Below are 26,985 nucleotides of genomic sequence, written 5' to 3'. Positions count from 1 at the left end.
ATGCATAAAATAGGGAGGGCTGACACACCACTTTGCTTGAGGGGCTGTGGGCTTATTGGGTCCTTCTATCACACAATATGGGACTGCCCTCACATCACACACTACTGGAGAGCTGTTATGACGACGATCACCCAGGTATGTGGGTTTGAAGTCCCTCTCGAGCCCCGAATGTGTTTACTTAATGTGTGGGAACCCACCGATCTAAATCATGCGGCACAGAGCTGGGTTACACTCAGCGTCACCCTAGCTAAAAGGAACATTGCAAGACACTGGGGTGCCCGAGTTGCACCGACCCATCAGCAGTGGTCTCGAGATCTAGACAGTGCCATGGTGGCAGAGAAAGCAGTCTTTATTAACAGGGGATGCCCCCGAAAATGGGCACAAGTGTGGGGGAAATGGAACAACTATCAGGGAAACATATGTTCCCCCCCTCCCGACGACTCAGACTTTGGCATGAGTGACTGATTCTCAAACTATGGAGATGTTATGAGGACAATATTAAATGTGGCTCTAAGAACCGTGGTGTTTATGTGGTAACGGGGGGGCGCACCTGCACCTACATGTCCTTTGCTGTGTACGAACTTGTGCTGTAGGGGGTTGGGCACACTTGTTCCAAGGACAAAATACACGTGAAAACTTGTTGCCCTTGACCCCAAACAATATGTCCTGGGCGTCGGGCTAAAGGAATTCCACATGCCTGTCCCCCTTACTGCACATAAACAATCTTCCTCTCAATGCAGACAGCCTTGCACTATGGTGCAAAGGTGCCTGCATTGGCACTAGGCAGCTAAATTTAGTACCAGTGCAGGGTAAAACTCAGGGATGCAACATAACGTTATCAATATGTTGCAGCCCTGCGTCTCAGAAGTGGTGTAGTGCCGTATCAAGCCAAGGAGCCTTGCTCCACCACGTCCTTTGTACACATCTAACACTCCACCATTGCTTTTCTTTTAAGTCGTTGAAAATCACATTGTGCCACTGTCATTCACATCGTCACTAGACTACTTGACCACATGATTTGTTACTTATCTCACCCCTGGAAACATGGCTGCAGCATACAAAGTCTTGCTCCCAGATTAATGTCTTATTCCTTTGTGTATTGCCACTTACCCATTGCTTTTTGTGAGATGTGTAAACAAATCTGAACACCTGTGCCAGTGTGTGGAGTGACTCGATATGGGTCTTGAAAGGACTACAATGTGCATGCAGCAACACCATGTACAACAACTGCCATTGGCAGCAGAGATAGGACCATGTTCACCTATCAACATAGCCACAGCGAGGGTAAGAAATCATATTCCAAACCAAGATGCATGCTAAGTAGTTCATTTGAACACCATGTTTCATCCCTGCTAGTCAATATGTTCTGTTTGCAGCCATTATGATGAGTAGTGGCATTGTACACCATCATGCTGACCATGCCCCTAAAACAGGTCAAACAACACCTAACCTGCCCATGGAGTGTGTATGTGCTGTATATCCGTGTAATAACTAACACCTAATCACACAAGTAGAATAGCCCTCAACATTGATGTCCCAAATTATTTTGCCAACACATGCACATGTCTTTAATATTGCAAGGCGCCAAATACTAGTGTCGTTTAGGACAACTCCCACCGGTGTCCGTTCCAAACTGTTGTGTCACAAGTGTTGAAATCACATGCTAAATGTCAGACAAGTGACGATGGTCCATACCAAATGTGCCATACACACTCTCACAATCAAAATTACATTGCATGGGCCAAATCAGCCAAAAGAATATATAAATTATAAATGTGATGCTGCCCAACAATGAACAAGAGTATATATGGCAATAATAATATTTTTAAATGACAGTAACAATATGGAGATAAAATTACTAACAAACGTATAAAACTTACTTGGCCAAAATAAAATTACTGTAACGCTAAAATCTATCTGAAAATTAAACTTGCCTAATAACCATTTACGTACCTAACTTAACTCATCTTATGATACACAAGTATCACATAAGACCACTAAAACATCTGCCCCAACCTCTACAGGACAACAAAGCACAATGGACATACACATACTATACTTAACCTATACACAAACTAAGTAAAAAAGTTAGCATACACAATAGTTTACACATATATATATATTATTATTCTTCAAGTATGAAACCTATAAAAGTACCCCGACTCGCCCACCCATCCCAAAGTACTAAATAAAATGAAAAAACAAAAAGTAAAACATATACCTGTTAAAACTACAAATTAAACTACCTAAACCTACCTATTCTAACCTACACTACACTTGCACTATAACTAACATTCAATATAAAATACGAGGTCATAAAACAATGTAAAAGAAATGGCCACTACAGTTGGGCCAGGATGCGGTCCACGGACTGCTGCAGTGTGTCCATCTTGCGTAGCATTGTGGCCATTTGCAGTTCCAATCCAGCAATCTTAAGTTTGAAAAAAGTCACATCTTGGTTGGCCATCTCCTGTACAAAAGATTGTCCTGCACTGGAGTGCGTACCTTGTCCTTCGGCCAGTGTTGGTGCTGGCACCGGTATTAGTGTTGGTGCTGGCGCCGGTATTAGTGTTGGTGCTGGCGCCGGTATTGGTGCTGGTGCTGGCGCCGGTATTGGTGCTGGTGCCAATGAAGGGCCTGCCTGCTGTTCATGTCCACCTCCATTGCCCATGCCCTTGGAGGCCCTCGTGTCCTTTTCCTCAGCTTTCTGTTTTGCAGGAACAGAAGATCCCCAGGTCTTTGCAGCCTTCTCCAGGTCATAGCGACGTGATATTTTCCTGAATCCCTTTGCAATCTGGCAGATGTGGCTATAACGTGTTTTGCGTATTCTAAAAGTACGTTCCTCCTCAGCAGTCATGTTGTCTGTTGGAGAAGAATGACATGTTAGTCATTGCCTGAGTACACTGTAGATGCGGACTGCAAAACTTGTGCCAAGCACCTGATCACTGTGTGAGTAACGCACTACAACAGTATACATGTAGGTTGTTCATCACATCCTGTGCCATCCCCTGAACATCATAATTAATAGATAGTGACAAGACGAAATGTAAGTGACTTCCTAAACTTACACTGAGCCATGATAAACTAGTAACCCTAAATTGTTTTAGTTAATCTTTTGCACAAACATTTACGTACAATGCCCCACAAGGATACATCTACGTACTCAGGGGCTACTTTACAAGCAACTTGTGCTGTGCTTTGAAAGTGCCACAGCGTTGCGCAGCCAACAGGCTTTGCTACAGTGAGGCAATTGTTTGTAAATGCCACCCTCAATGTTAATAGCCATGCAGCTTGCCAGAATGTACCAGCAAGGGGAACAACCTATGTATTAAGGATGTAGTAACATGTCCCTAACAGGGATACAATAGCCTTTTGCATAGTGTACATGATCACCATTCAATAGATTTTATTTGTTCATCTGTTGCGACTAGTGCATCCTGTCCATACACTCGCATCCTCGGTAAAACACTTTTTGGGTGAAGGCACAGTAGGCTTTATGATGATGCCCCATCCAATCATTTGCTATTAACAATTCCATTTACACACAGGACTCTGTAGGCAGTGCAGGTAACCCAGATGTACACAAAATGCACAATGATCAGACCATGACATGCCACATGGCTGACTGGCATTCACAGGTATCTGTGGGGTACTATTCGTACTAGGCTTGGTTTTTGTTATTGTGAATGAATGATTAGTACAGTGTCACATCATCCAAATATTAGAGATCCGCAGGATGTAACTCATCATTATCTTCACCATGTGAATTTGCTCACATGTCATGTTGCTCAAAACTGTAACAAAGCTGCCCTGGATGCCCACATACAGTGCACGGACAGATCATGAAAAAGGATGAATGTTCAGATTGTTCATAACATCACGATAGTAGAGCTAATGCTCCAAATCCTTCTACATTTTCTGTTGGACATACTGAGCAGCCATTGCCTTGATAGTCAGTCCACACACATGCAGCAAGATGCACAATAATCCGCTCGGCACCCAGCTACAGGTGACCCCTAGAAGCATTTGAAAACTGAAAGAAGGTTTGGGTTTGGTACTCGCACAGCTTCCTGCCCTTGCCCAAGCGACATACATGTTCTCACATACAGATCATGTAAAGTCACATCGATTTACACCAAACATATTTTGACCTTGAACAGTCCTACATCGTGACTCTTTCACGGGGCCACATGAGCCTACTAAATCTAAAATATTTTCACGCTAGGGTGTAACAAGATATTGGCATGTGTCAATGCTGACAAGCATGCACAATGTTGGAATGATGTCTGCATTGTAGTCAACTTGGTGTCAGTGTGGGTAGGAACACCCTCCAGCTCATGAAAAACGGATTTCATTGCAATCTTGCTATGTGAGCTGCACAATGCAGCACATGTGGCAATAGCATTATGCAAGGTGAAATGAAGGTAGCTTCAAGTAACATCTGTTGAACTTCATGATTAGGGTACATTTTGGGACATGAGCCACCCCTTTGAAAATGGTTGTGCATGAAAACTGCAATATGTGTCCAATGTGATTTTGATCTGCATCAGTCATTACACAGACAAACTATGCTAAATGGTGCAATAAAAGGGGCATAACCTACAAGGTGGCATGTAGCCATGTAGGCTGCCTTTTCTGCCAACTTTTGACTCGTGAAATAGTCAATGCCAGAACAAGGTTTGCTACAGTGAGGTATTGTGGTATTGACTCCCTGTGCTATTTGACTTCATAGTGGATTAATGTTACGCGCTCTGAATTGATACATTTGGCACAGATGGATAATTTTATGTGACACCTAGCAAGCTGCATGCCAGGGCACACGTATCTTAGTATTTTAAGGAACATTCTGCTGCCCATTGTTGCCCGTTTGATAACAGTCCAAGAAAACTTTCATTATTGGCCATCATGATCAAAATCTTTGAGAATCCCTACTCACTGGTAGCATTGGGGTCCTCGAACAAGTCCACCTCCCCTTGTGTGTATGGCTGGGGTCCACCTAGGAGACATAAACAGAGGTACAATGACCTTTGAATGCTGGACTAGTCTACAGTGTATGCATTGAGCACAGTACATAGACTTTACACAAGCATGGAATTTACAGACAATGGCTTTTATTAGGCAAACCATGACGCATAAGTTTGGCACAATGACCTTCCAACATGCAATCATTCAAAAACATAGGGGCTTATTTACAAGCCCCTTGCACCGCTAGTGCATTAATTTTAAAATTTGAGGAAGTGGGGTACGGCAGCGCAAGGGAATTGTAAATAAGCCCCATGTGTGGTTTGGTAGGTATTGACTTACCAATAGGGCCGCCGACTTCCAATCCAAGATGGTCCAGCAAGTCCGCCTCTCTGCTGACAACATCCTGCCAGCGGTGTTTTAACTGGTGGACCGTCCGATCCACATGATATATCCTCGACATCTGCTGCTGGACCCTCTCCCACCTTTGCCGGCGTTCCTTTGGTGGATATCCTTTGCTTACACGCCCCCCTGTGCCAATCATCCTTGGCAAGAAATGGTAAATAAGCCAAAGTAGGCCCCCAAACTCATTGTGCGACAAGTTTTTGGACCTGCCTGACATGAGTGATTCTGAAAGAGTTAATAAAAAAAGATACAAACTTAAAAACCAACCTTAAACCAAACCTACAACTATCTACCCCCAAAAAACACCCCTCCCCCCAAAAGACAATTTTGACAAGACAATTTGTTAGAGAGGACAATTAACACAAAATATGCAATTATTACACAAAACCCACACAAAAAACAGGACAATTTTATCACATGCTCACAGCAATACACAACAGACTCCTCCACCGAGCACACTCCTAGGACTAGTAAGTGAAAGAGAAAGTAACTGAGCACTTCCGGATTTGCATCATTTCCTGTATGGATGAGAAATGTTTACGTTTTGCAACATATTTTGGCCGATGCGTCATTGTTTGATGTGATTTTTATTTTAGATCACATTATCTGCCTGTGTGACGTTTTGTAGTCGATGCGTGGTTTTCCTAGATGTTGAGTTATGGTTAATGTGGAATCAGGCATTTTTACCAGGAATGCAAGGAGATCATTTTGATGCGTAATTTTTCTGCAAGATGCGACTTTGAATGTCAAAGTCCCACTACCAAGAATAGCGTTGAAATAGGAGGTGATGCGTGTTTTTTATGAGATGTTTATTTGATGCATCGCGTAATGCTCATGTAAGGTTACCTTACAACATGATGCTTGATATTTACTACGAGTTAGTCATTTTTGGTACAGACATCCATGTACGTCCTGGGATATGTCCCAAATGGAAAATGCTAATTACCCAGTATACATCAGTTCTTGGCATGTAGAGCTGTAGATTCACATGCTTTGCATAAGTCTGCCATCTAGTGTTGGGTCCGGATGTTTGTACTTTGTTTTTCTTAGAAGAAGTATTTTCCAGTCACGAGGTAGTGGACTCCTCCTTTCGGTGACAGCGCGCATGGGTATCGACTCCATTGTTAGATTTTTTTCCCCGCAGAGGGTGAGAATGGAGTTAGTAAGAGTAGAATATAGCTGTACATGCGTATGTATCTAAGTAAGATAGTACAGGTACCCGGGGAGGTGGGTGGGCGCATGTGAATCTACAGTTCTACATGCCAAGAACTGATGCATACTAGGGAAGTAGCATTTTTCCGTTCGAGGCATGTGAGCTGAATATCATATGCTTTGTATGGACTATACAGCAGTAATCTCCAAAAGCCGTGGTTAACCTGTAACTGTTGCAGTCGTTTGAAAAAGTGTCCGTAGAACTGCCTGGCCTACATTTGCTTGCTGTCTGGCTAACACATCCACTTGATAGTGTTTTGTAAATGTGTGTGGTGTAGACCATGTTGCAGCTTTACAGATCTCAGATATGGGACAGTTTCAAAAGAAAGCCATAGAAGCCCCTAATTTGCGAGTGGAATGCTCTCTAGGGAGAATTGGTAAAATTCTCTTTGCTTGTGCACAGTGTGGTTGAATGCATTTGACATACCACCTGGAAATACTTGATTTAGAAATGGGATTGCATGTGTGTAGTGGAGCAAAAGCAACAAAGAGTGGTTTCGTTTTTCGAAAAGGTTTTGTCCTTTCTATGTAATAGAGTAAAGCATGTTTAACATCTAAGGTGTGTAGAGCTTGTTTTGCCACTGAATCTGGTTGAGGAAAGAACACAGGCAATTCAACAGGTTGGTTGATGTGGAAGGCAGATACTACTTTGGGTAGAAATGTAGGGTTAGTGCCAAGACTCACTTTGCTCTGGTGTACTTGTAAAAATGGTTCTTCAATGGTTAGTGCCTGAAGCTCAACCACTCTCCTCAGTGATGTAATAGCAATGAGGAAAGCAACTTTCCAAGTGAGAAATTGCAGCTCACATTTATGCAATGGTTCAAATGGTGCACCCTTTAGTCTGATGAGGACAATATTAAGATTCCACGCTGGGGCAGGTGGAAGTCTTGGTGGAATTAAGAGTAATTCCTGCCATAAAATCCTTGATAACAGGCACTCTGAAAAGAGACAGATGTTGTCTATTCTGAAGGTATGCAGCTATTGCAGAGAGATGTAAGCGTATAGATGTATATGCTAGATCTCAGCACTGCAAATGCAGTAAATAAAAATCGCGAAGTTGAGAGGTTTGGGATCTGGATGTCTTATCTCTCCATGGCTCTGCGAGAGGAGATTGGATCCGAGATGTGGTTTTTGATGAGGAACTACTGAGCGTTCCGACAGGGTAGTGAACCAGGGCTGACAGGCCCATATGGGAGCTACCAGGATTAGTGTGAGGGACGTTTGCCAGAGTTTCCAAACCACTAGTGAAATGAGTGGGAGAGGTGGAAAAGCATAGGCAAATATATCTGACCAGTTCATTCATAGAGCATTGCCTTTGGATAATGGGTGTGGATACCTGGAGGCGAAGTTTGGGCATTTTGCGTTTGTGTGTGGTGAACAGATCTATGTCTGGGAAGACCCACAGCTGGAAGAACGGGAGGAGAACTGGAGGGTGAAGTTCCAACTCGTGGATCTGTTGTCTTTGTCTGCTGAGCAGATCAGTGATATGATTGTTCACTCCTGGGTGCTGATCTTGTGATGAATAACCCACCTCCAAATGGCTTGTGCAAGTTGTGACAGTTGGGGAGTGTGTTCCCCCTCCCCCCGTTTCTGTATGTAATACATGGCTGCCATTTTGTCTGTGCGTATCAGGACAGCTTTGCCTACAAGGTGAGTCTGGAAGGCTTTGAGTGCTAGAAAGACTGCTAGCAGCTCTAGGTGATTTATGTGGATTTGCTTTTGACTCCACAATCCCCGAATTGTGTGAGTATGGCGATGAGCTCTCCAACCATTGAGCGATGTGTCTGCTGTTGGGACGGTCTGTGAAACTGGGTCGATGAAAGGCCACCTTTTAGGAAGGTTCTGTGGATTCCACCACTGCAGAGCGAGGGGTGCGGCAGTCCACCAACACTAGATCTGCCAAATGACCCTGAGATTGATTCCACTGATGTGCTAAACATTCCTGAAGGGGATGCAATTGAAGTCTTGCATATGGAACTATCATGATGCAAGATGCCATCATTCCTAGTAGCTGCATGAATACCCAAGCTGGTAATGAGTGGATGGATTGAAACTTGGAAATTAAAGCCAGAATATTGTGGATTCTGGCTGGGTTGGGACAGGCTAGAGCTTTTTGTTGATCTAGAGTGGCTCCTAAGCAAGTTTGCGTATTGGAGGGTTGGAGATGGGACTTCAACAGACTTACTGTGAATCCCAGGTCCTGCAGTAAGTGTACTGTTCTGCGAGTGTGCTATAGGCACTTTGTGAGAGTAGTGGCTTTGATGAGCCAGTCATCTAAATATGGGAAGACGTGAATATGTTGTCTTCGCAGATGTGCGGCGACTACTGCTAGGCATTCCGTCCTTTTTGGGTATGATAAAGTATAGGGAGTATACCCCGAGCCCTTGATATTGTAATGGGTCAGGCTCTATAGCTCCTTTATTAAACAGAGAGTGTACTTCTTGTTTGAGAAGATGTTCCAGATGTTCTTGTGACATTTTGTGTGTTCGCGGAGGAATGTTTGGGGGATTGTCGGTAAGCTCCAGGCAATAACCATATTGGATATTATCTAGGACCCATCGGTCTGAAGTTATTGTATTCCAGACAGGAAGACATTGAGAGAGACACATACTCAGACGGGTCTGGAATGATCGGGGGAAGAGGAGGCAAGTCACTGTTTGTTTGCTGCAGGGGAAGTACCGGTGCCTTACCTTTGCCATTAGTGCCTCGAAAACCTCCTCTAAAATAACCTTTAGAAGAGGATGAGTAATTGTTGCTTTTATAGGAAGATGAGGTATCTGAGGATACATTTTTGAACCCCCCCTGTAAAAGTAGCAGCGAAAGGAACCCCTACTAGATGGGGACTGCAAAGCTCCCATGGATTTAGCGACCCCGTGTCCTTTTTCATTTTTTCTAAAGAGGTATCCACCAAAGGACAAAGAGGTGTTCTTTATCAAAGGGTAGATTTAAAATGGATTTCAGGGTTTATACCCTGAAATCCTTAGCCAGGCGTGTCGTCTTAGAAGAACACTAGTGTTGACAGCGCGAGCTGCCTTGTCAGCTGCGTCTAAAGCACACCTAATGGAAGTGTTGGAAATTAGTTTCCCTTCCTTTATTAAATCATGTGCCTTTGATTTATGTTTGTGTGGCAAGAATTGGAGCAATTGTTCTAATTCGTCATAGTGAGCCCTGTCGTATCTTGTTAAGAGAGCCTGGGTGTTGGCCATATGCCAGTGATTGGCTGCCTGCGCAGCAACTCTTTGGCCAGAGGCAACGATAAACTTGGACTCCTTATCAGGAGGAGGGGAATCTCCTGTTTGAGAATTTGCTCTTTTTCAAGCATTGGAAACCACTTGGGAGTCCAAGGGAACTTGGTCTTTAATGTAGACAGGGTCTGTAGCTGCAGGTTTGTATTTTTTTTAATCTACCCATGGTGTTAGTATCCTTGCATGCACCGGGTCCTTAAAAATATCATCTGCGTGCTTAAGCATGTCTTTAAACATGGGTAGTGTATGAGTTGCTCTTTGAGAAGAATTTAAGGTCTCAAAAAAAAAAAATTCTCTTCAAGAGGCTCCTTGTAAAGCTGAACCCCGTGATATTGAGCAGCCCTGTTAATTAATTCTATGTATCCTACATTGTCATCAGGTGGATAGGGTTTTGTAGGGTATAGATCTGGGTCATTGTCAGTGTTAGGATCTCTATTATAATCATCCCATGCATCAGGATCATTGTCTTCCGTTGCATCTTCATCCCCATCCCAGTCATCCTGGTGGTCAGGTGACTGTGGTTGTGGTGAATTTGTAGGAGTAATGATTAAATTGGGATTAAGTGGGGAGGGGGGGGTCAAGAGGAGGAAGATAAGGATTAGTACCAAAATGTTTCTTTTTAAGGGGAATGTGGTAAGCTTCCTCCAGCTTTGGTTTCCGTTCAGCTGGCAATTTTACATGAATATGACTGGTTTTAGGGTTAATGACTAGTTCTTTCTGTTTCGGGTGCATGTTGGAAGGCGGTACGCCGCCACGAGGCTCCTTCAATGGGGATGGATCTGTTTTGTCTTTTGGTGCAGATGTTTTCGGTGCAGAACACCGAGGTTTTCGGGTCCGAAGACTTAGGTTTCGGTATCGAAGGGCTGTTAACGATGACGTATTTGGATTTTGGTGCCAAACGTTTTGGTTCGGTGCCCAAATGGGGCAGACTCGGTCCTGAGCCGGAAGGCTTTGGTTGGTGTTTCGGTGCCGAGGCGGGGCATTGGAAACATGTTCTCGGTGCCAACCTTGGCCTGAAGGCAGAGGAGGGACCAAAGACTTTCTTGGGCATGAGTTGAGACAGGGGAGTATCAGTACCCACAATACGATGACCCTGCGGAACGTCTTCTTCCATGTCGGAGTCAGTTTTGGACAGGGAAGTGTGTTCCTCCTCTTCAGGTCCTTGCGCGTCAAAGATGTCGTGCTTGGAATCTTCTCCAAAGAGATTGGGAGCAGAGCCGCCTTGTTGGCACATTCGTGATGTCATGCCTGACGATCACAGGGCGTATTTTTTGATCGAAAAGATCGACACGCGTCGCAGTCTTGTTCGTTGTGTTCTGGGGACAGACACAAATTGCACACTTCGTGCAAGTCTGTGCCTGGATACTTTGCGCGACACTCGGGACAGAATTTAAATGGAGTCCGTTCCATCGACTGCGAGCTGACCCGACGCGGGTAGGCCCAACGGCTGTCCATGAGTTTTTCGATCAAAGATTTCTAGAACGATACGATAGGCCGAAAATGGGAAATGCGATCGAGAAACAATACAGTCGAGGGTAGTGGATTGCGCACCGAGGGGAACCTGAAAAACAGTGTCGAACCGGAGCGCAGCAACTCACGTCTGAAACCGATGGCGGAAAAAAATAAATCTAAAAATTGAGTTGATGCCCATGCGCACTATCACCGAAAGGAGAAGTCACCTACCTTGTGACTGCAAAAGACTTCTTTAAAGAAAAACAAAGTGCAAACACCCGGACCCAACACTAGATGGCAGACTTATGCAAAGCATGTGATCTACAGCTCACATGCCTCAAACATTTATTTCTCCTCAATATTGTGCAATTGTTGGGGCTCATTTACAGGCACTATGCGCTGCAGTTGTGTCGCGTTGCGTGATACACCAGCTGCCCAACCTGCTGCCCAATTTTTACAATGATATAGAAAGCCACCCTGCATGGCTTTACATCTGCTTGTGAATATCGGTACTCCTCATGCAACACTTTGCATGTTAGGGGGGTGACATCGGTGTGGATGTGGGGGTTTCCATGCAACACCCATGTCCACTGTTGCATTTCCAGATTTACATGCAATCATACATATGGTAATACGTCAGACTGCTACGCCAACCCAGTGTGGGCGTAGTGAGGCACAACGAGAGTGAAATGTTTTCATTTCTCAACCATTTTTACTCTTTCAATGCATGCTGCATTCTACAGCACACATTGGAAGAGGAAATCATACAAATTGATTGTTTTTGTGCCGGAAGGTGCCGCTTTCTGCAGAAAATCACAATCTCCTCACAACGCAGACATCTTTGCACCATAGTGCAAGAGTGCCTGCGCCGACGCATGGCAGCAGTTTTTGCGACAGTGCAGGGGAAAGCACAGAGATGCAACATATTTTTGCAAATATGTTGCATGCCTGTGCTTCAAAACTAATGCAGCTTGGCACTCCAAAATGACTTTCGGCAACACACTGTTAGTTTCTTGTTCACAGGGCCTGTTGTGCTCAGTATTGACACTTTGCATGGGAGATGTGTATAGTACTGATGTGACTATCCCATACTATGCGTACTTTGCACTGTTGCTTATGCTATGACAGTGCCTGTTGGCGTACGGTTTCACTACATGTATAATTGTTATGTTAATGCCTCTCATTATTAATTTTTGCCTGTCACTGCTTGAGGCAGGTGCACATGCTAGAAAAGTCTACAGTATGTACTCATTTTCATGGGGCCATGCACACATGCCAATTTGTGTGCCACATCGGTAGATGTCGATAGCGTTATGACTGCACATGGCCTATCGGGATCAATGGGGTGCACACACGTGGCTGCAGCACCTTTTGTCTCATGATATTTTAAGGGTGAAGCAAAGGCGTTTGAAGACACAAGTTGCTGACACAGGGCAGTTGGATGATGCAGACCATGATATTTGAACAGACATACAAGCATAAGACATTTGATGCTGTTGGTTTCTAATGGACGGTGTACAAAAGGAACACATTGGCAATTCATTGATGTGTATTTGTGAATTTCCTGTGAACCTTAGTGCTAATTTATACAAATGTAAAATCTCAAAATCAGGAAGAAAATGGTGGACAATGTGTGTGCGGCGTCTTATCCCTACAGCAGTGTTGAGGATGTCTCTTCGTTCTGCTTTGTCATCATCCTCCATTGGCTCAAGGGGCTGTTGTACTTCCTCCCAGGGCACATTAGTTTTAACACATATTTTGTTAAGTGCTGCAAAAACTACGATCATCTTTCAAAGCAGTTCTGGTGAATACAGAAGCCAGCCACCTGATAAATCCAGACAACGAAACCTGGCCTTCAGCAGGCCAAAGCTTCTCTCTCTGTTATTTCTGGTTCGGCAATGTGCATGGTTGTAGGCCTTTTGCGGGTTAGCCTGGGGATGTCCAAATGGTGTCATCAGCCACGTCTGTAGGCCATATCCTTGATCAGCTGTAAGTGGAAAGTAAGAGTACTGTATTAACTGCTGTTCCTACTTGATTATGCATGACATGTGGCGTAAGTCATGTATGCCAACATTTTAAGTAATATTACTGATTGCAAGTTTAGATGGAGTGTTTAAGATGGAGTTGCACATTATTTGTAACGTGTCACTTAACTTACTGTGTATCATGTGATAGGCATGACGGGGGGGGTGCATTGCAGAGCATGATATTGTGACTGAAATGTCTAAGGTCTTCGACTGTGTAAGTGATACCTTGGTACAGATTATGTATGGTACATACTTTCCCTGGTTGCGCATGGCACACCTTGGCAAATATTTACTATGAAAGTGACTGCACTGAGTCACTTTCAAAGCACAAAGATGCAAAATATTTACGTTCATTGTTTTTTTCCCTGTGCTTTTTTCTGCGCTGTCAAAAAATGGGCTGCCATGGCCCAGCTCTGCCACCCCTGTACTGTACAGACGCCTGCGTCGTGTTAAGATTGGTTTTGTGCTGCACAGACGCCTGCGTCGTGTTAAGATTGGTTTTGTGCAGGAAGGGACACCTTCCTGCACAAAAACAAATCATTTGAGGTGATTTACTCTTTCTATGCATGCTGTAGAATGCAGTACACATTGAAAGAGGGAAACTTAAGGAGGAGAGAGGTTACCATATATCGTCACTGTGCTTCACTGCGCAACCCCTGGTTGGGGCAGAGCATTCTGATGCATTTCCAGGTTCACTATTTTTTGTACATTAGGAAATGCATCAGAATACATGGTTGTTGCATGGAAACACCCACAGCCACATCCATGTCACACCCCTTACATGCAAAGTGTTGTGTGAGAAGGGGTGATATTTACAAGCACAAAAAAAGCCACGCAGGGTGGCTCTCTGTGTCCTTAAACATGTAGGGCAGCCGGTTGAGACTCCGGGGCGTCACGCAATGAGGGGTACCAGCGGCGCAAGGGGCTTGTAAAAAAGCCCACTTGTCTTCTGTGCACTGGACACAAACATGGAAGGTGTAACCAATTACAAAGATTGTGCTGCGCCCATGGCTGACACTTACTCATGCTGCCATGAGAGCAGCACATTCAATAGATATGCATATCAGCTTTTAATGAATTGCTCCCAGTTTCACTGGGCATACAGTAATTAAAATGTTATGTTATGTTATGTTAACATGGGACTTATATAGTGCAATGGCTACTCCAAAGGAGTGTCCCGGCGCTTTGTACTCCAGACCTAAAGAGAGAACTGGAAAAACAAAACAATAAAAAGACAGGAGCCTAAAAGAGGAAGCGGACTAACCAGAGAATAGCCAAGTTTTCAAGTCCTTCCTGAAGGCAAGCAAGTTCGACGTAGTCCGCAAGGACACCGGTAGAGAATTCCATAGCTGAAGGGCAAGGAATCTAAAGGACCGGCCGCCAAGGCGAGCCCTTTTGATACGTGGTACCCGAGCCAGAGCTAATGTTTCCGACCTAAGGGATCGTGTAGGTCGGTAGAATTCCAGCCTCTTCTGGAGATATTTTGCGCCATTACCATGCAGGGCCTTATGGGCTAGGGTCATGGCCTTGAACAGTATCCTCTTCCGTACAGGAAGCCAATGGAGGGATAGAAGAAGATTAGAGGCACTAGTGCGACGATGCAGACCAAAGATCGCTCGAGCAGCAGCGTTCTGGGTCACCTTCAAACGCTGAAGGAGATATTCTGGCAGACCCAGATATAGCACATTTGCGTAGTCCAATCTGGATCCTATAAGTGCCTGGACAGTTATCCTCCGATGTTCCTCAGATAGAAGGGGAAGGAACTTACGCAACATTCTGAGGATCCCGAAACATGTTCCCGTCAGAGTAGAAACCTGGGATTTTAGCGAAAGCTCATTGTCAATTTTTACTCCCAGGTTCTTAGCCCACTTAGATGACTGACTTGGAGGGAACATGTCAGCAGGCCACCATCCGTGCCAATCTGGTTCTGATGGGCATCCGAAGAATAGTATTTCGGATTTGTCCGAGTTGCACTTGAGGCTGCAAAGTTGGAACCAATTAAAAACAGCCCCAAGGCACTCACGGATCTTTTCTCCATCGAACTCTTCGCTCTTACGGCAGGTGAACAGAAGCTGGGTGTCGTCAGCATAAGAGACGATCCGGGCCCCATATGATACCGCCAATGTCGCCAGAGGGGTCATAAGGATGTTAAATAGAGTGGGGCTCAATACAGAGCCCTGAGGCACTCCGACTCCCAATGGCGGCATTTCGGCAGATCCAGGTGGGACCCAGACCGTCTGCCGGCGGTTGGCTAGAAAGGAGCGAAACCAGTTGAGCACCGTCCCCCCCAGACCGATGTCATGTAGTCTAGTGAGGAGATCCTCATGGGGGACGGTGTCAAACGCCGCCGACAGGTCTAGCATAACTAACATCACCATGTCAAAATGCAATTTTAACAGGTGTTTCATGTTCCCTTGAAGGCGGGTGCAGTCACTGGGTGCACACACATGCAAGGTGATGCCTGTGTTAGCTATGGGACACCCTCTCAAGGCACAGTATGGCTGATCTTAGTGGGCACACTGACAGTGCCCCACCTCCAAGGTGGTGCAATGTTTGTGCGTATGATGAGAGCTTCTGGTACTCTGCTCTTGGGCCTGTGGTACAGTGCAGGCATATAGCCAAGGGTATTTCTTCATTTGCATATGTTCACAACACCATGCAATAGTAGATACGTCGCCTTCAGGCCACACCTGTGCCTTATGGACACCTGTGCATTCAGCATTTCATGAGCTGAGTTACATGCATCTGTGGCCACCTCTGTAATTACAAAGCGCCTTGAGGGCAAGCTTAGAGGGCACATAGGACTGTGACACCCCCATGACACTGTTATGCTGCAATTTTTATGGTTTGTTATGTGCTTATAGTGATGTGGATTATCCTTTGCACATTAACTTTTGCGTCGGTATTAAATGAGGCCCTGAGAAGTGCCAGAAGCCCAGCTATTGTTGCGGAGTATTGGGATAGGAGATCGGAAAGAGTGAGAGTGAGAGAGTGAGAGACAGAGTGTGTGTTCTATTTACGGTTTAGATGGACAGTTGCTGCAGGAGGGACCAGCAGTACATCAATCAATCACATAATTTGTAAAGCGCACTACCTACCCGAGAGGGTTTCAAGGCGCCGGGTGGGAAGGGGGGGAAGGGGGGCTGCTGCTATTGGTTCGAAGAGCCAGGTCTTGAGTTGTCTCCTGAAGGTCAGCAGGTCTTCGGTCTGTCGCAGGTAGACGGGGAGGGTGTTCCAGGTCCTGGCCGCGCGATGGGAGAAGGCTCTGCCTCCGGAAGTAGTTCTCCGGATGCGTGGGACCATGGCCAGGGCGTGGTTGGCAGAGCTGAGTTTCCTGTTGGGTACGTAGAAGGAGAGTCGACTGTTGAGATAGGCTGGGCCGGTATTGTGGAATGCCTTGTGTGCGTGGATCAGGAGCTTGAAGGAGATTCTTTTGTCGACGGAGAGCCAGTGCAGGTTCCTCAGGTGGGGGTGATGTGGTCGCGGCGCGGGGCGTCGAGGATCAGGCGTTCAGAGACATTCTGGATTCTCTGTAGTCTGCTGATGAGCTTGGATGAGGCTCCGGCGTAGAGGGCGTTTCGGTTATCGAGTCTGCTGCTGACTAGGGCCTGGGTGACTGTTTTCCTCGTGTTTGTCGGGATCCATATGTAGATCTTGCGGAGCATGCGGATAGCATTGAAACAGGTGGAGGAGACTGCGTGGACTTGTTTGGTCATGGAGAGTTTCAAGTCGAGGATGACTCCCAGGTTGCGTGCTTGGTCGGTGGGGGCCGGGGAGGACCCTAGTGACGTGGGCCACCAAGAGTCGTCCCATGCGGAGGGGTTGGACCCGAGGATGAGGATTTCCATCTTGTCTGTGTTCAGTTTGAGGCAGCTGTCCTCCATCCAGTCTGCGACGGCCTTCATTCCCTGGTGGAGGTTGGATTTGGCGGTGAGGGGGTCCTTGGTGAGGGAGAGGATCTGCTGAGTGTCGTCGGCGTAGGAGAGTATGTTGAGGTCGTGCTGTCGGGCGATGCGTGCTAGTGGTGCCATGTAGACGTTGAACAGCGTAGGGCTGAGGGAAGATCAATGAGGGACGCAGCAGATGATCTCGGAGGCATTGGATCGGAACGGGGGGAGGCGGACTCTCTGAGTTCTGCCGGAGAGGAAGGAGGTGGTCCAGTCCAGGGCCTTGTCTCGGATCCCTGCGTCGTGCACGTGCGTAGTGTGCGGTGGCAGACTGTGTCGAAGGCGGCGGAGAGGTCCAGGAGGATGAGGGCCGCCGTCTCGCCGTTGTCTAGAAGGATCCTGATGTCGTCTGTGGCGGCGATGAGGGCGGTCTCGGTGCTGTGGTTGCTGCGGAATCCTGACTGGGACGGGTCCAGGATGTTGTTGTCTTCGAGGTGACGGGTGAGCTGGGTGTTTACTATCTTCTCGATGACCTTTGCTGGGAACGGAAGCAGGGAGATGGGTCGGAAGTTCTTGAGGTCGCTAGGATCCGCCTTGGGTTTCTTCAGTAGGGCGTTGATCTCTGCGTGCTTCCAGTTCTCAGGGAAGGTGGTGGTCTCGAAGGAGAGGTTGATGATTTTGTGCAGGTGGGGTGTGATGGAATTGCTGGCTTTGTTGAAGATGTGGTGCGGGAGAGGGTCAGATGGGGATCCGGAGTGGATTGTTCCCATGGTCTTGATTGTGTCCTCGATGCTCACGTTGGCCCAGGTTGTCAGGGTGTCGTGGGGGGTGGGGTGCGGTGGGTTCGGTGTGGTCGGCAGGGGTCGTCCGGTCGTGCAGTCCATTGCCCCAAGAACATGTGGCAAGCCCACGATGCCATAAAAGCCTTGTTGAATCTCCATCTGCTGATGTGCGTTGGGAAAATGGAGGTAGTGTTGTATGAGCTGTATGATGGCATCCAGGACAGATGGAAGGAAGGCTGAAAAAGAGGCCTGGGAGATGGCAGCCACTAGTGCTGCTGTGGTTTGGAAAGGTCCTGAGGCCAACATGTGTAAGACCGCCGGGAGGTTTGTCTGCGGTGCAATGGTGCAGACCCTGTCAGTTGGTGGCTGTAGCCGTGGTGAGATCTGATGCAGCAGGGTCACAATGGATGCCCTCTTGAGGCAATACATTTTGATGCCTTCTTCAGCCCCGAGGCCAATGAGGGTGGTCCTTTGATGATCGATGCGCTTCCTTCTCTTGCGCTGCCTTTGTGGTGGTAGAGGTGGGTGCGGTTGAGGAATGTGGTCTGCTGGTGATGGTTGTCTTCCCAGACAAACTCCCAGCTGCAAGATTAGGAGGTCCATGCAGTTTAATCTGCTGCAAGATTGCTTTGCTAGGCTTTGCTTTTATTTCTATGGCACATGCGTCAGTACCAATGCATTGATTTGTGAGGCGCAGGGATTCTAACACAGTTTTCAAGATGTGTGATGCCACCAAGACATGTGTCGTCGCGGGGAATGTTTGTAAATATCCCTGTGTCTGTAATGCGGAACATTTTACATCGGAACGCCTACCTTGCATATTTTAATACTTACGTGGTACAGCAGGTTCTCATGCAGTTCCATTCTGACACAGTGCTGTCTCCGTGACACATCTGCATAGATGCGTCACTTTATAAATATGGCGTAAAAAAAAAAACACTGATGCGTCACAAAAAGTGAAGCTCCAGTGGCGCAAGGGGCTTGTAAATATGCCCCCGAATGGTTAAGCAGTTGCACTATCTCCTGAAGAGTTACCATGCGGATGGACTTTTTCTGTGGGTATTTGTTGAGCTTTCTTAGGTCAGGAATGGGACGCCATTCTCCCCACTTTTTCCTCATAAGAAAAAAGCAGGGGTAGAAACCCATTCCCCTTTGAGAGTGTCAAACTCCCTCCATGGCTCCTTTCTCCAGAATGATGAATGCCTCCTTCCCGAGCAACTGAAGATGGGATGGAAGAGATTTTAGTTGTGGATGAGGAGGTGGAATTGTGACAAACTCATTAGTCTCTGGTAATTCCTTGCCATTGATCATAATAGCGAGAGATGTGTGCTCCTTTGGAAGGTAGGGTAGAGGGAACTGTAACAGGCGCTACGGACTGTCACTGTTTAACAGCATCTCTAGATTGTACGGGCAGCTTACGTCTAGGTTCACCGGAGTATGCAGCTTGTGGTGGTGCACGATAAACCTGGTGCTGTTGGTAGGAGGGGCAAAATGACTGGTAAGACTGAGACTGGTGTCTTTTGAAGGCCTCCATGAAAGTAATATTCTTCCTGTCCACGAGCTCCATGAAAGGGAATCTTTCTATACTGGAGCGTTCCCACGGATCTAGCAGTCTTGGTGTCCATCTTAATGGCCTGTAAGGTGTAATTCTATGTGCTTTCTGAAAAATGCATTGCCATCGAAAGGCATGTCCAGAATTTTGTTTTGTACTTCAGGGCGGAATGTAGTCACCTTCAGCTTACCCTGACGTCTGAGGATAGCTGCACCAGCAAGCTGACAAAGCAAGTGAAGCTACATTCATAGATGCATCGAAGATCTTGGAAGCAGAGCTTTCTCCCTCTAATATCCTCCTTGCCTCTAGTTTCTTATCTTCTGGAATAAGGTTCAAATATGGTGTGATATTGAACCACATCTGGCGGTCATATCATCCCAGTATCACTAGAGCATTTACTGCACGCACAAGTCTGGCTTCAATGTCCTACCAGACAAGCCAGCGCGTCATCAGGGGCCTTGTATTTTTTGTCTATCCGAGGTAGGACTGCAATTAGTCGCTGGTGTTCATTACTTTTACACCTTCCTCCCAAATATGATCAGTTATAGGGATTGCCCTTCCAGGCTTTCAGGATTGAGCTTTAAAATCATAAAGAAAGCAGCCAGACTGCTTGATCGTCATCGGCAGTTGAAACCGAGGTGCAGCTCTTTCATTAAAGCATGGACGCAGCCTATGCCTTCTGGCGGAGAGTCTGCTGATTGAGGAGTTGGAGAAGCAGGTATGGAAATATGTTCTTCCCACTCATTGCCAGCTGGTCAGGTGCTCTGAATTTCTCCTTCCTCCACGTCATCATCTGAGGATACATCCGGTTGTGGAGGCACAACAATGTCTCAGTTCTCTGCGTCATTCTAGGTGTGGAAGGAGGCATGAGCGGTGGAGAGGCCGGTGGAGGTGGTGGTCTACCCTCAGGTGAAGGAAAACACGTGCGATAATCCTGCAACATGGCTTGTAAATGAATGAAGGAACATTTCTAAAGCGTATGGATACCCGGGAGCATCCCAGCGCTGTGGTGCCATTTATGCTTTGAGCAGATCAGGGAAAGAGAAAGGTTTTCAGTAGTTTTCTAAAATTAAGATAGTTAGGCTCGGGACGTATATGGTGGGGGAGGTTGTTCCAGAGCCTGGCCGCGTTATAGGTGAACAATCGGCCTCCACTTCGTGATCGATTGATTTTAGGAACTGAGATTAGACCCTTATTGTCGAATCTCAGGGCTCTGTTGGGTCGGTAGGGTTGAATCAATGAATGAAACAAGAGCGAGCCTTTTCCGGAGAGCGCTTTGTGTGTAATGCACAGTGCCTTGAATTGAATTCTTTCTTGAATAGGGAGCCTATGCAAGCTAGCGAGAGAGGATTTCCCTGAGAGGCGTCTGGGAATATTCAGAAGCATGCGGGCCGCACAATTCTGTACTGTTTGCAATTTTTGGTGGTGGCCTGGGGGGCTCCCAGGTAGACAGCGTTAGCATAGTACAGTCGTGACAAAATGAGGGCCTGGACTAGCAACCGTCTAGCAGCAAATGGTAACAGGGGGAGTACCCTTCTGATCATTCTTAGAAGGCCATAGCAACTGGCTGCGACTTTACGTGCTTGTTCCTTGAAATCAAGGTTGCAGTAAAGCCAGACCCCTAAGCTTTTAATCTGTTTTTTTGGAACAGGGGATGAGCCTAAGCAGACAGGCCAAAGGAGGTCAATATTTGAGGGGGCGGAGTTACCCAGGAGCATGAGTTCGGTCTTTGCTCCATTAAGTTTTAAGAATGAGTTGTTCATCCAATTGAATACATTCTAAAGGCAGGAGGCTAAATCAGGACCATATTGGTTGTGTTGTTTCAGGGAGACGACTAACTGGGTATCGTCAGCATATGTGACGATCTGTACACCAAATGGGCATACAATTTCTGCCAGCGAGCTCATGTATATTTTGAACATGGTGGGGCTTAGGGAGGATCCCTGTGGGACCCCACATGTCAGGGGTATTTGTTTCTAGGAGGATTCTTCTTCAAAGACTGTAAAGACCCGGTTTTCAAGGAAGGACTGTAGCCATTTTAATGCTAATCCAGTCACTCCCGCCTACCTAAGTCTTTGGATCATCAGATGGTGATTACCCGTATCGAAGGCTGCGCTAAGGTCCAGCAAAATCAGGGCCGCGCAGCCTCCATTATCAAGAATCTTCCTAGTTTCCTCTACAACGGCAAGAAGAGCAGTCTCTGTGCCCTGTTGGGATCTGCATCCTGTCTGAGTGGGTTGAAGGCAATTATTGTTTTCTAGGAAGGCCGAGAGAATTGAGTTAGTATACTTCTCAGCTAATAGGCTTAATCCAGGCAGCAGGGAGATGGGTCGATAGTTTGCCCACTCTTCTGGGTCAAGGTTTGGTATTTTTTAGGAGTGCTTTGACCCTGGCGCGTTTCCATAGGGACGGCATGATCCCTGCCTTGAGTGATGTTTTTATCACATCGAGTATAACTGGCGACCCAACCTCCATGATCTGATGAAGAATGATGGGGGGACCTGGATCTGTGGGGAAACCCGATTTTAACTCTGTCAGGAACACTTGTAGGGTGGGAAGATTGAGAGGCGGGAATTCTTCCAGCAAAATCTGTACTTTCGGGATTGCAATGTCTGTTGATGAAAGAGTTTGATGATCTAGGATTTGAGGAAAGGACTTGTAAATGGTTTGTATTTTTTCAGAAAAAAATTCTGCTCTTTGATTGCACCAATGTTGGGCATTGTCAGAGGTGGTAGGGGGGCTTGGGGGTGTGAGAAGGGATTTGGCAAACTTGAATATTTCACGTGGGGAGCTTGCAGCTAATGTGATTTTTTCTTGGTAGTAGAGAACTTGGGCATTTTTTATTTCGGTTTTATAGATTTTAATCTCTATATTTGGCTTTCCTGGAAGCGTAAAAGTCCTTCCTCCAGCTTCTGTCATATTTTTAACATAGCTGTTTCAGTTCGCACAGTTTCTGGGAATCCCAGAGATTTTCTTTTGCTTCCCACTTTTTCTGAAATCCTTTTCCTTGTGAGGACTCGATTGAGTGATGACTCAAGCCAATTATTGAAATTGTCGTTTGCAACAATAGGGTTTGAGTGAGATAATGGAATAGTGTCTTTTAGATTACTTATCCAGGAATCCAAGGGGAGCTTAGACCACTTGCGAGCCAGTTTAGTGGTTCTGGCAGCTGGTGAAATGGATTCAGGTAATATCCAAATGAAAGGAAGTAGAAAGTGGTCTGACCAAGGTAGAGGGACAGACTTAGCAACCAAAAGGTTATGTATATTTGAAAAATTAGGATCAAGCAAGTGACCTTTTTGAGTGAGTTGGAATGTTGACAGTTCGTCGGTAAGTTCTAACGTGGATGAGGATTGGGCATCAAAGTGTATGTTAAAATCTCCCAGAATCATGAACTAATGCTACAGGAAGGTCAACCATGGGCTCATTAGCAGGTTCAAAATACCGTAAGGTTCTGGCAGAACCATGCTGACGATGAAATTGCTGAGGATAATAGTCCTCATATTTATCATCATCTTCTTGATACTGTACGTGAAGTTGTGAGGGACTTTGTGCGGGGACAAACAGACCATCATCTTCATCATCGGACTCTTCTAAGAAAGTAGCAGGAGGCAAAGGTGAAACCATTGAAGAGTTCTGAAGAAAACGCCTTGTTGACGACAATAACATCGACAATGGATAAAGAGGAGTAAATAGCAGTTTTTAGGCTAGGTGGAGTTAGTGTTGTCGTCAGTGGATGGTGGCGGTGATTGTGCTGTTGAAAATTACATGATGGGAACTGACTATGTGGTTGTTTCTGTCAATGCACTGACGGTCGTAGCTGTTGTGGTCGTCGCCGTGCAAGTGGTCATCGATGGACAGTCGACAAGGAGCTAGTCGGCGGTGATGGTACCTTCGCTGACGGTAAAAGCATCGCCGGTGGATCAGCCGTCAACAGTACAGAATCAGTAACCTTTGCCGATGGTGGTTTTTTTTTGTCTTTTTTTTTTTTTTTTACAAAGAGCGTCGACAATTATGAAGGGAAAATATGCCAGATAGTGATTCTTGCATCAACGCTGAACTTGAAGACGGTGTCGTCAACAATGAGGGTATTTTTAGTGATCTGAATCTTCACTATAGAGTGTTCTGAAGAGGGTTTGCATGTTTTTTTTTTTTAAATAACTTTATTTACTGTTTTAAGGCAGGTAAAGTGACATGCGACCAAACCCGTCAATGCCCATGCATTGCCCAATAGGTCCCACAACTGAAGGTATGCGACTAGTCCCTTACATATGTAACCACAGTTGGCTACCAATGTTCATGCGATAACGGGAAAATGTCCAGCATGAGGCCCATGTAGTAAAACAGACTTGAAAAGGGCACTGTCGACGTCAGCACCTTAACTAAACCCACCCGTTACTATCCCCCCACCCAACCTCCCCCCTCCCTCCCCTTTACCGGTGTGGTCACCTCTGGTGGGCAAGAAGATGGAGTGTCCCCTAAACGGTGTTCTGTGAGCCTGAGATGTCGGTGAGGTGGAGTAAACTGAGGTATTTGGGGCATGTGACTTCACTTCCCTACAGTCCCAAAGGAGATGTGTCAATGTGCCCTCCTCATCACAGCCTCTCCAACAGGTGGGACTGCAATTAGGATTAATTTTATTGATGCGAGCAGGGGCCAGGTGCCAGTAAAGGGCAACCTTAACCGCTGCTTCCTTGCTGGCTGTGTTGCTGGCAGTATGGTTCGCTTGATGATAGATCTGATGCCACTCCTTTAGTGAAAGGATCCTCCCCAACTCTGCCTCCCACTGCCGCTGCTCAGCCGAGCGCTCCGCGGCGGCTGGCGGACGCAGCATGAGGTATAATTCAGAAATCAAATGGCGGTCAGAGTGCTTCGACAAACGCCACTTCTCATAAGCCGTAAGGTGCCTACTCACAAGCAGGCGCGTAGTAGGATGAAGTAACCAATGGTGAAGTTGGAAATATTGGAACTCTTTGGGACGCTGGATGCCATGCCAATTAGTCAACTCCGTATATGGGAGGAACCCGTCCACATTGAAGAGGTGGCCTGCAGATTTACAGGTCGAGGCTCGCCGTTCTGGAAACTCCCTCCTGTCAAATCCCGGAGGGAAGGCCGGATTGCCAAATAGGGGCGTCAGCGCTGAGGGGAAAGATGTAAGTTGCCGTTGGGTCACCACCGCATCCCACATCCATACAACCGAGCGCGTGATGGGAGATCTATTAAGATACCTCGGTCTATCTACCGGATGCAGGAACGGTATCTTCCACAATGAGAGACCTGCCATCGCTCTGTCCTGAAATAACCACCTCTTCTCCGACTCAGGTCTACTACATTCTACAAGATAGCGAAGCTGTGCGGCCCTGTAGTAGGTCAGCAGATGGGGAGCCCCCAACCCTCCCTTGTTCGGGGGACGGTTGGCAATATCTCTACGTACGCGTGGACGCCTCCCCGCCCAGATGAAACTGAGCAGCTCTCGTTGCAGAGCGTGGATGTGACTCATGGGGGGGTTCTGCCGGGATCGTCTGGAATATATAAAGTATTTTAGGCAAGATGGACATTTTGACCGCCGCCACGCGGCCAAGTAGCGAAAGGGGATAACATCACCACTTGCGAAGAGCACAAGTGACTTGAGAGTGGAGGACTGAGTAATTACCGGCAATTGTTTGGGCTGTGGACGGGGCAGTTCCCCAAATCCCACGACCGCAGTGTCAGCAGTACCCTCATTGAGTCCCAGCAGCAGCAGCATGGACTTCCCCACGTTAACTTTAAAACCCGAAACCTTAACAAATTCCGCCAGTTCCTTTAGGAATGCTGGGACGGAGCGACAGGGGGTGTCGAGAGTCGCTAAGATGTCATCCGCGTACAAATTAACCGTATGGCGTTTCCCCCCCGAAGGGAATTCCAGAAATGTCAGGGTTATCCCGGATCCGTTGCGCTAGAGGTTCAATATATAGCGCGAAGAGCAGAGGCAAGAGAGGGAACCCCTGCCTCATGCCCCGCCGGATGTCGAACGGCCGGGAACTGACCCCATTGACCCGGATCGTCGCTGTGGGTTGATCGTAACAGCTCGCGACCCAAGCCCTAAATCGCGTCCCCAAGCCAAAGTGAGCCATGGTCTTATCCAAAAGAACAAGTTACTTACCTTCGGTAACGCTTTTTCTGGTGGATACAGTATCTGCCTGTGGATTCCTCACCTTGTGAATATCCCCTGCGCCAGCATTCCACGGAACTTTTCTTTCCCAGCACTCCACGTCGACGTGGGCGACGTCACAATGCATCGGCTCCGCTCGCGACTCCGTATGACGTCACCGGAGCCATAAGAAGCCCATGTCGGCGTGATGACGTCAGTTCCACCCATTTTTTCCGTGCCTTCGAGGCGAACAGGTGAACCAACGACAACTCCAAGTATACACAGTATACAGTATACCAACATATATACACAGCATACAAATAAAAGGAATGCTAAACAAACCAGCATTGCCTACAAATGTACAAGAAAATATCAAAACATTCCTACAAGACCTCTTTCATGGTATACAAAGGTGGACAACGGGGAGGTGGGTGGGTCAGTGAGGAATCCACAGGCAGATACTGTATCCACCAGAAAAAGCGTTACCGAAGGTAAGTAACTTGTTCTTCTGATGGATACATCTGCCAGTGGATTCCTCACCTTGTGAATAGATTCCCACAGCAGTCCCCACTCCCGGAGGAGGGTGTCCACCTTCCTATACCAGAAAGTCTTGCAAGACAGAGTGCGCGAAGTGGCCCAAGTCGCGGCTTTACAAATATCCGCCACAGGAACACCCCGGGCCAAAGCAGATGTAGACGACTTCGCTCTAGTTGAATGAGCTCTAATGGCCTCAGGAGGGGTCTTACCAGCCAGGGCGTAGCAGATCTTGATGGCAAGGATAATCCATCTAGACAACGTGCGCTTGTGCACCGCTCTTCCTTTGGAATGACCAACATAGCCCACGAAGAGCTGATCGTCCAGACGAAAGTCCTTCGTTCTGTCCAAATAAAAGCTTACAGCTCTCTTTGGGTCCAGGCGATGAAGCCTTTCCTCCTCTTTGGAAGGATGAGGAGGAGGATAGAAAACAGGGAGAGTAATGGACTGCCTCAAATGAAACGGAGTGACAACTTTTGGCAGGAAAGCAGCCCTGGTCCTGAGAACCATCCTTTCAGCATGCAAGGTTAAAAACGGGGGTTTAGAACTAAGAGCTTGAAGCTCACTCACCCTCCTTGCCGAGGTTATGGCTACAAGAAAAACCACCTTAAAGGACAACAGCCTCAAAGGACAGCTATGTAGAGGCTCAAATGGGGACCCCATCAGAAAGGTTAAAACAAGATTAAGGTCCCACTGAGGCATTACAAATGGAGTGGGAGGAAACATGTTTGTAAGGCCCTTGATAAACCTCAGAACAACCGGAGATTTAAAAAGTGACGGTTGATCTGGAAGGCATA

The 26,985-nt window shown here is 46.7% G+C and overlaps 1 protein-coding gene across 2 annotated transcripts in view; it reads right to left on the bottom strand.

The window, feature by feature from the left end:
- Positions 1-1,806: 1,806 nt before the first annotated feature.
- LOC146800028 (uncharacterized) overlaps positions 1,807-26,985 on the bottom strand; it is a 206,363-nt gene continuing 181,184 nt past the window's right edge. The window contains exons 6-9 of one of the 2 annotated variants that reach the window (XM_085620930.1): positions 13,102-13,263; positions 5,305-5,592; positions 4,937-4,996; positions 1,807-2,862 (exon numbers count right to left, since the gene is read on the bottom strand). In XM_085620930.1, coding sequence (XP_085477056.1) covers positions 2,342-2,862; positions 4,937-4,996; positions 5,305-5,592; positions 13,102-13,263 — 1,031 coding nt within the window. In that variant the 3' untranslated portion in view covers positions 1,807-2,341. The remainder of the gene's footprint in view (positions 2,863-4,936; positions 4,997-5,304; positions 5,593-13,101; positions 13,264-26,985) is intronic. The other variant, XM_085620931.1, reaches the window with a different exon arrangement.

Source organism: Triturus cristatus, chromosome 8 (assembly GCF_964204655.1).
Source record: "Triturus cristatus chromosome 8, aTriCri1.1, whole genome shotgun sequence".
NCBI classification, from domain to species: Eukaryota; Metazoa; Chordata; class Amphibia; order Caudata; family Salamandridae; genus Triturus; species Triturus cristatus.
This window is presented reverse-complemented; position numbering and strand designations above follow the sequence as displayed.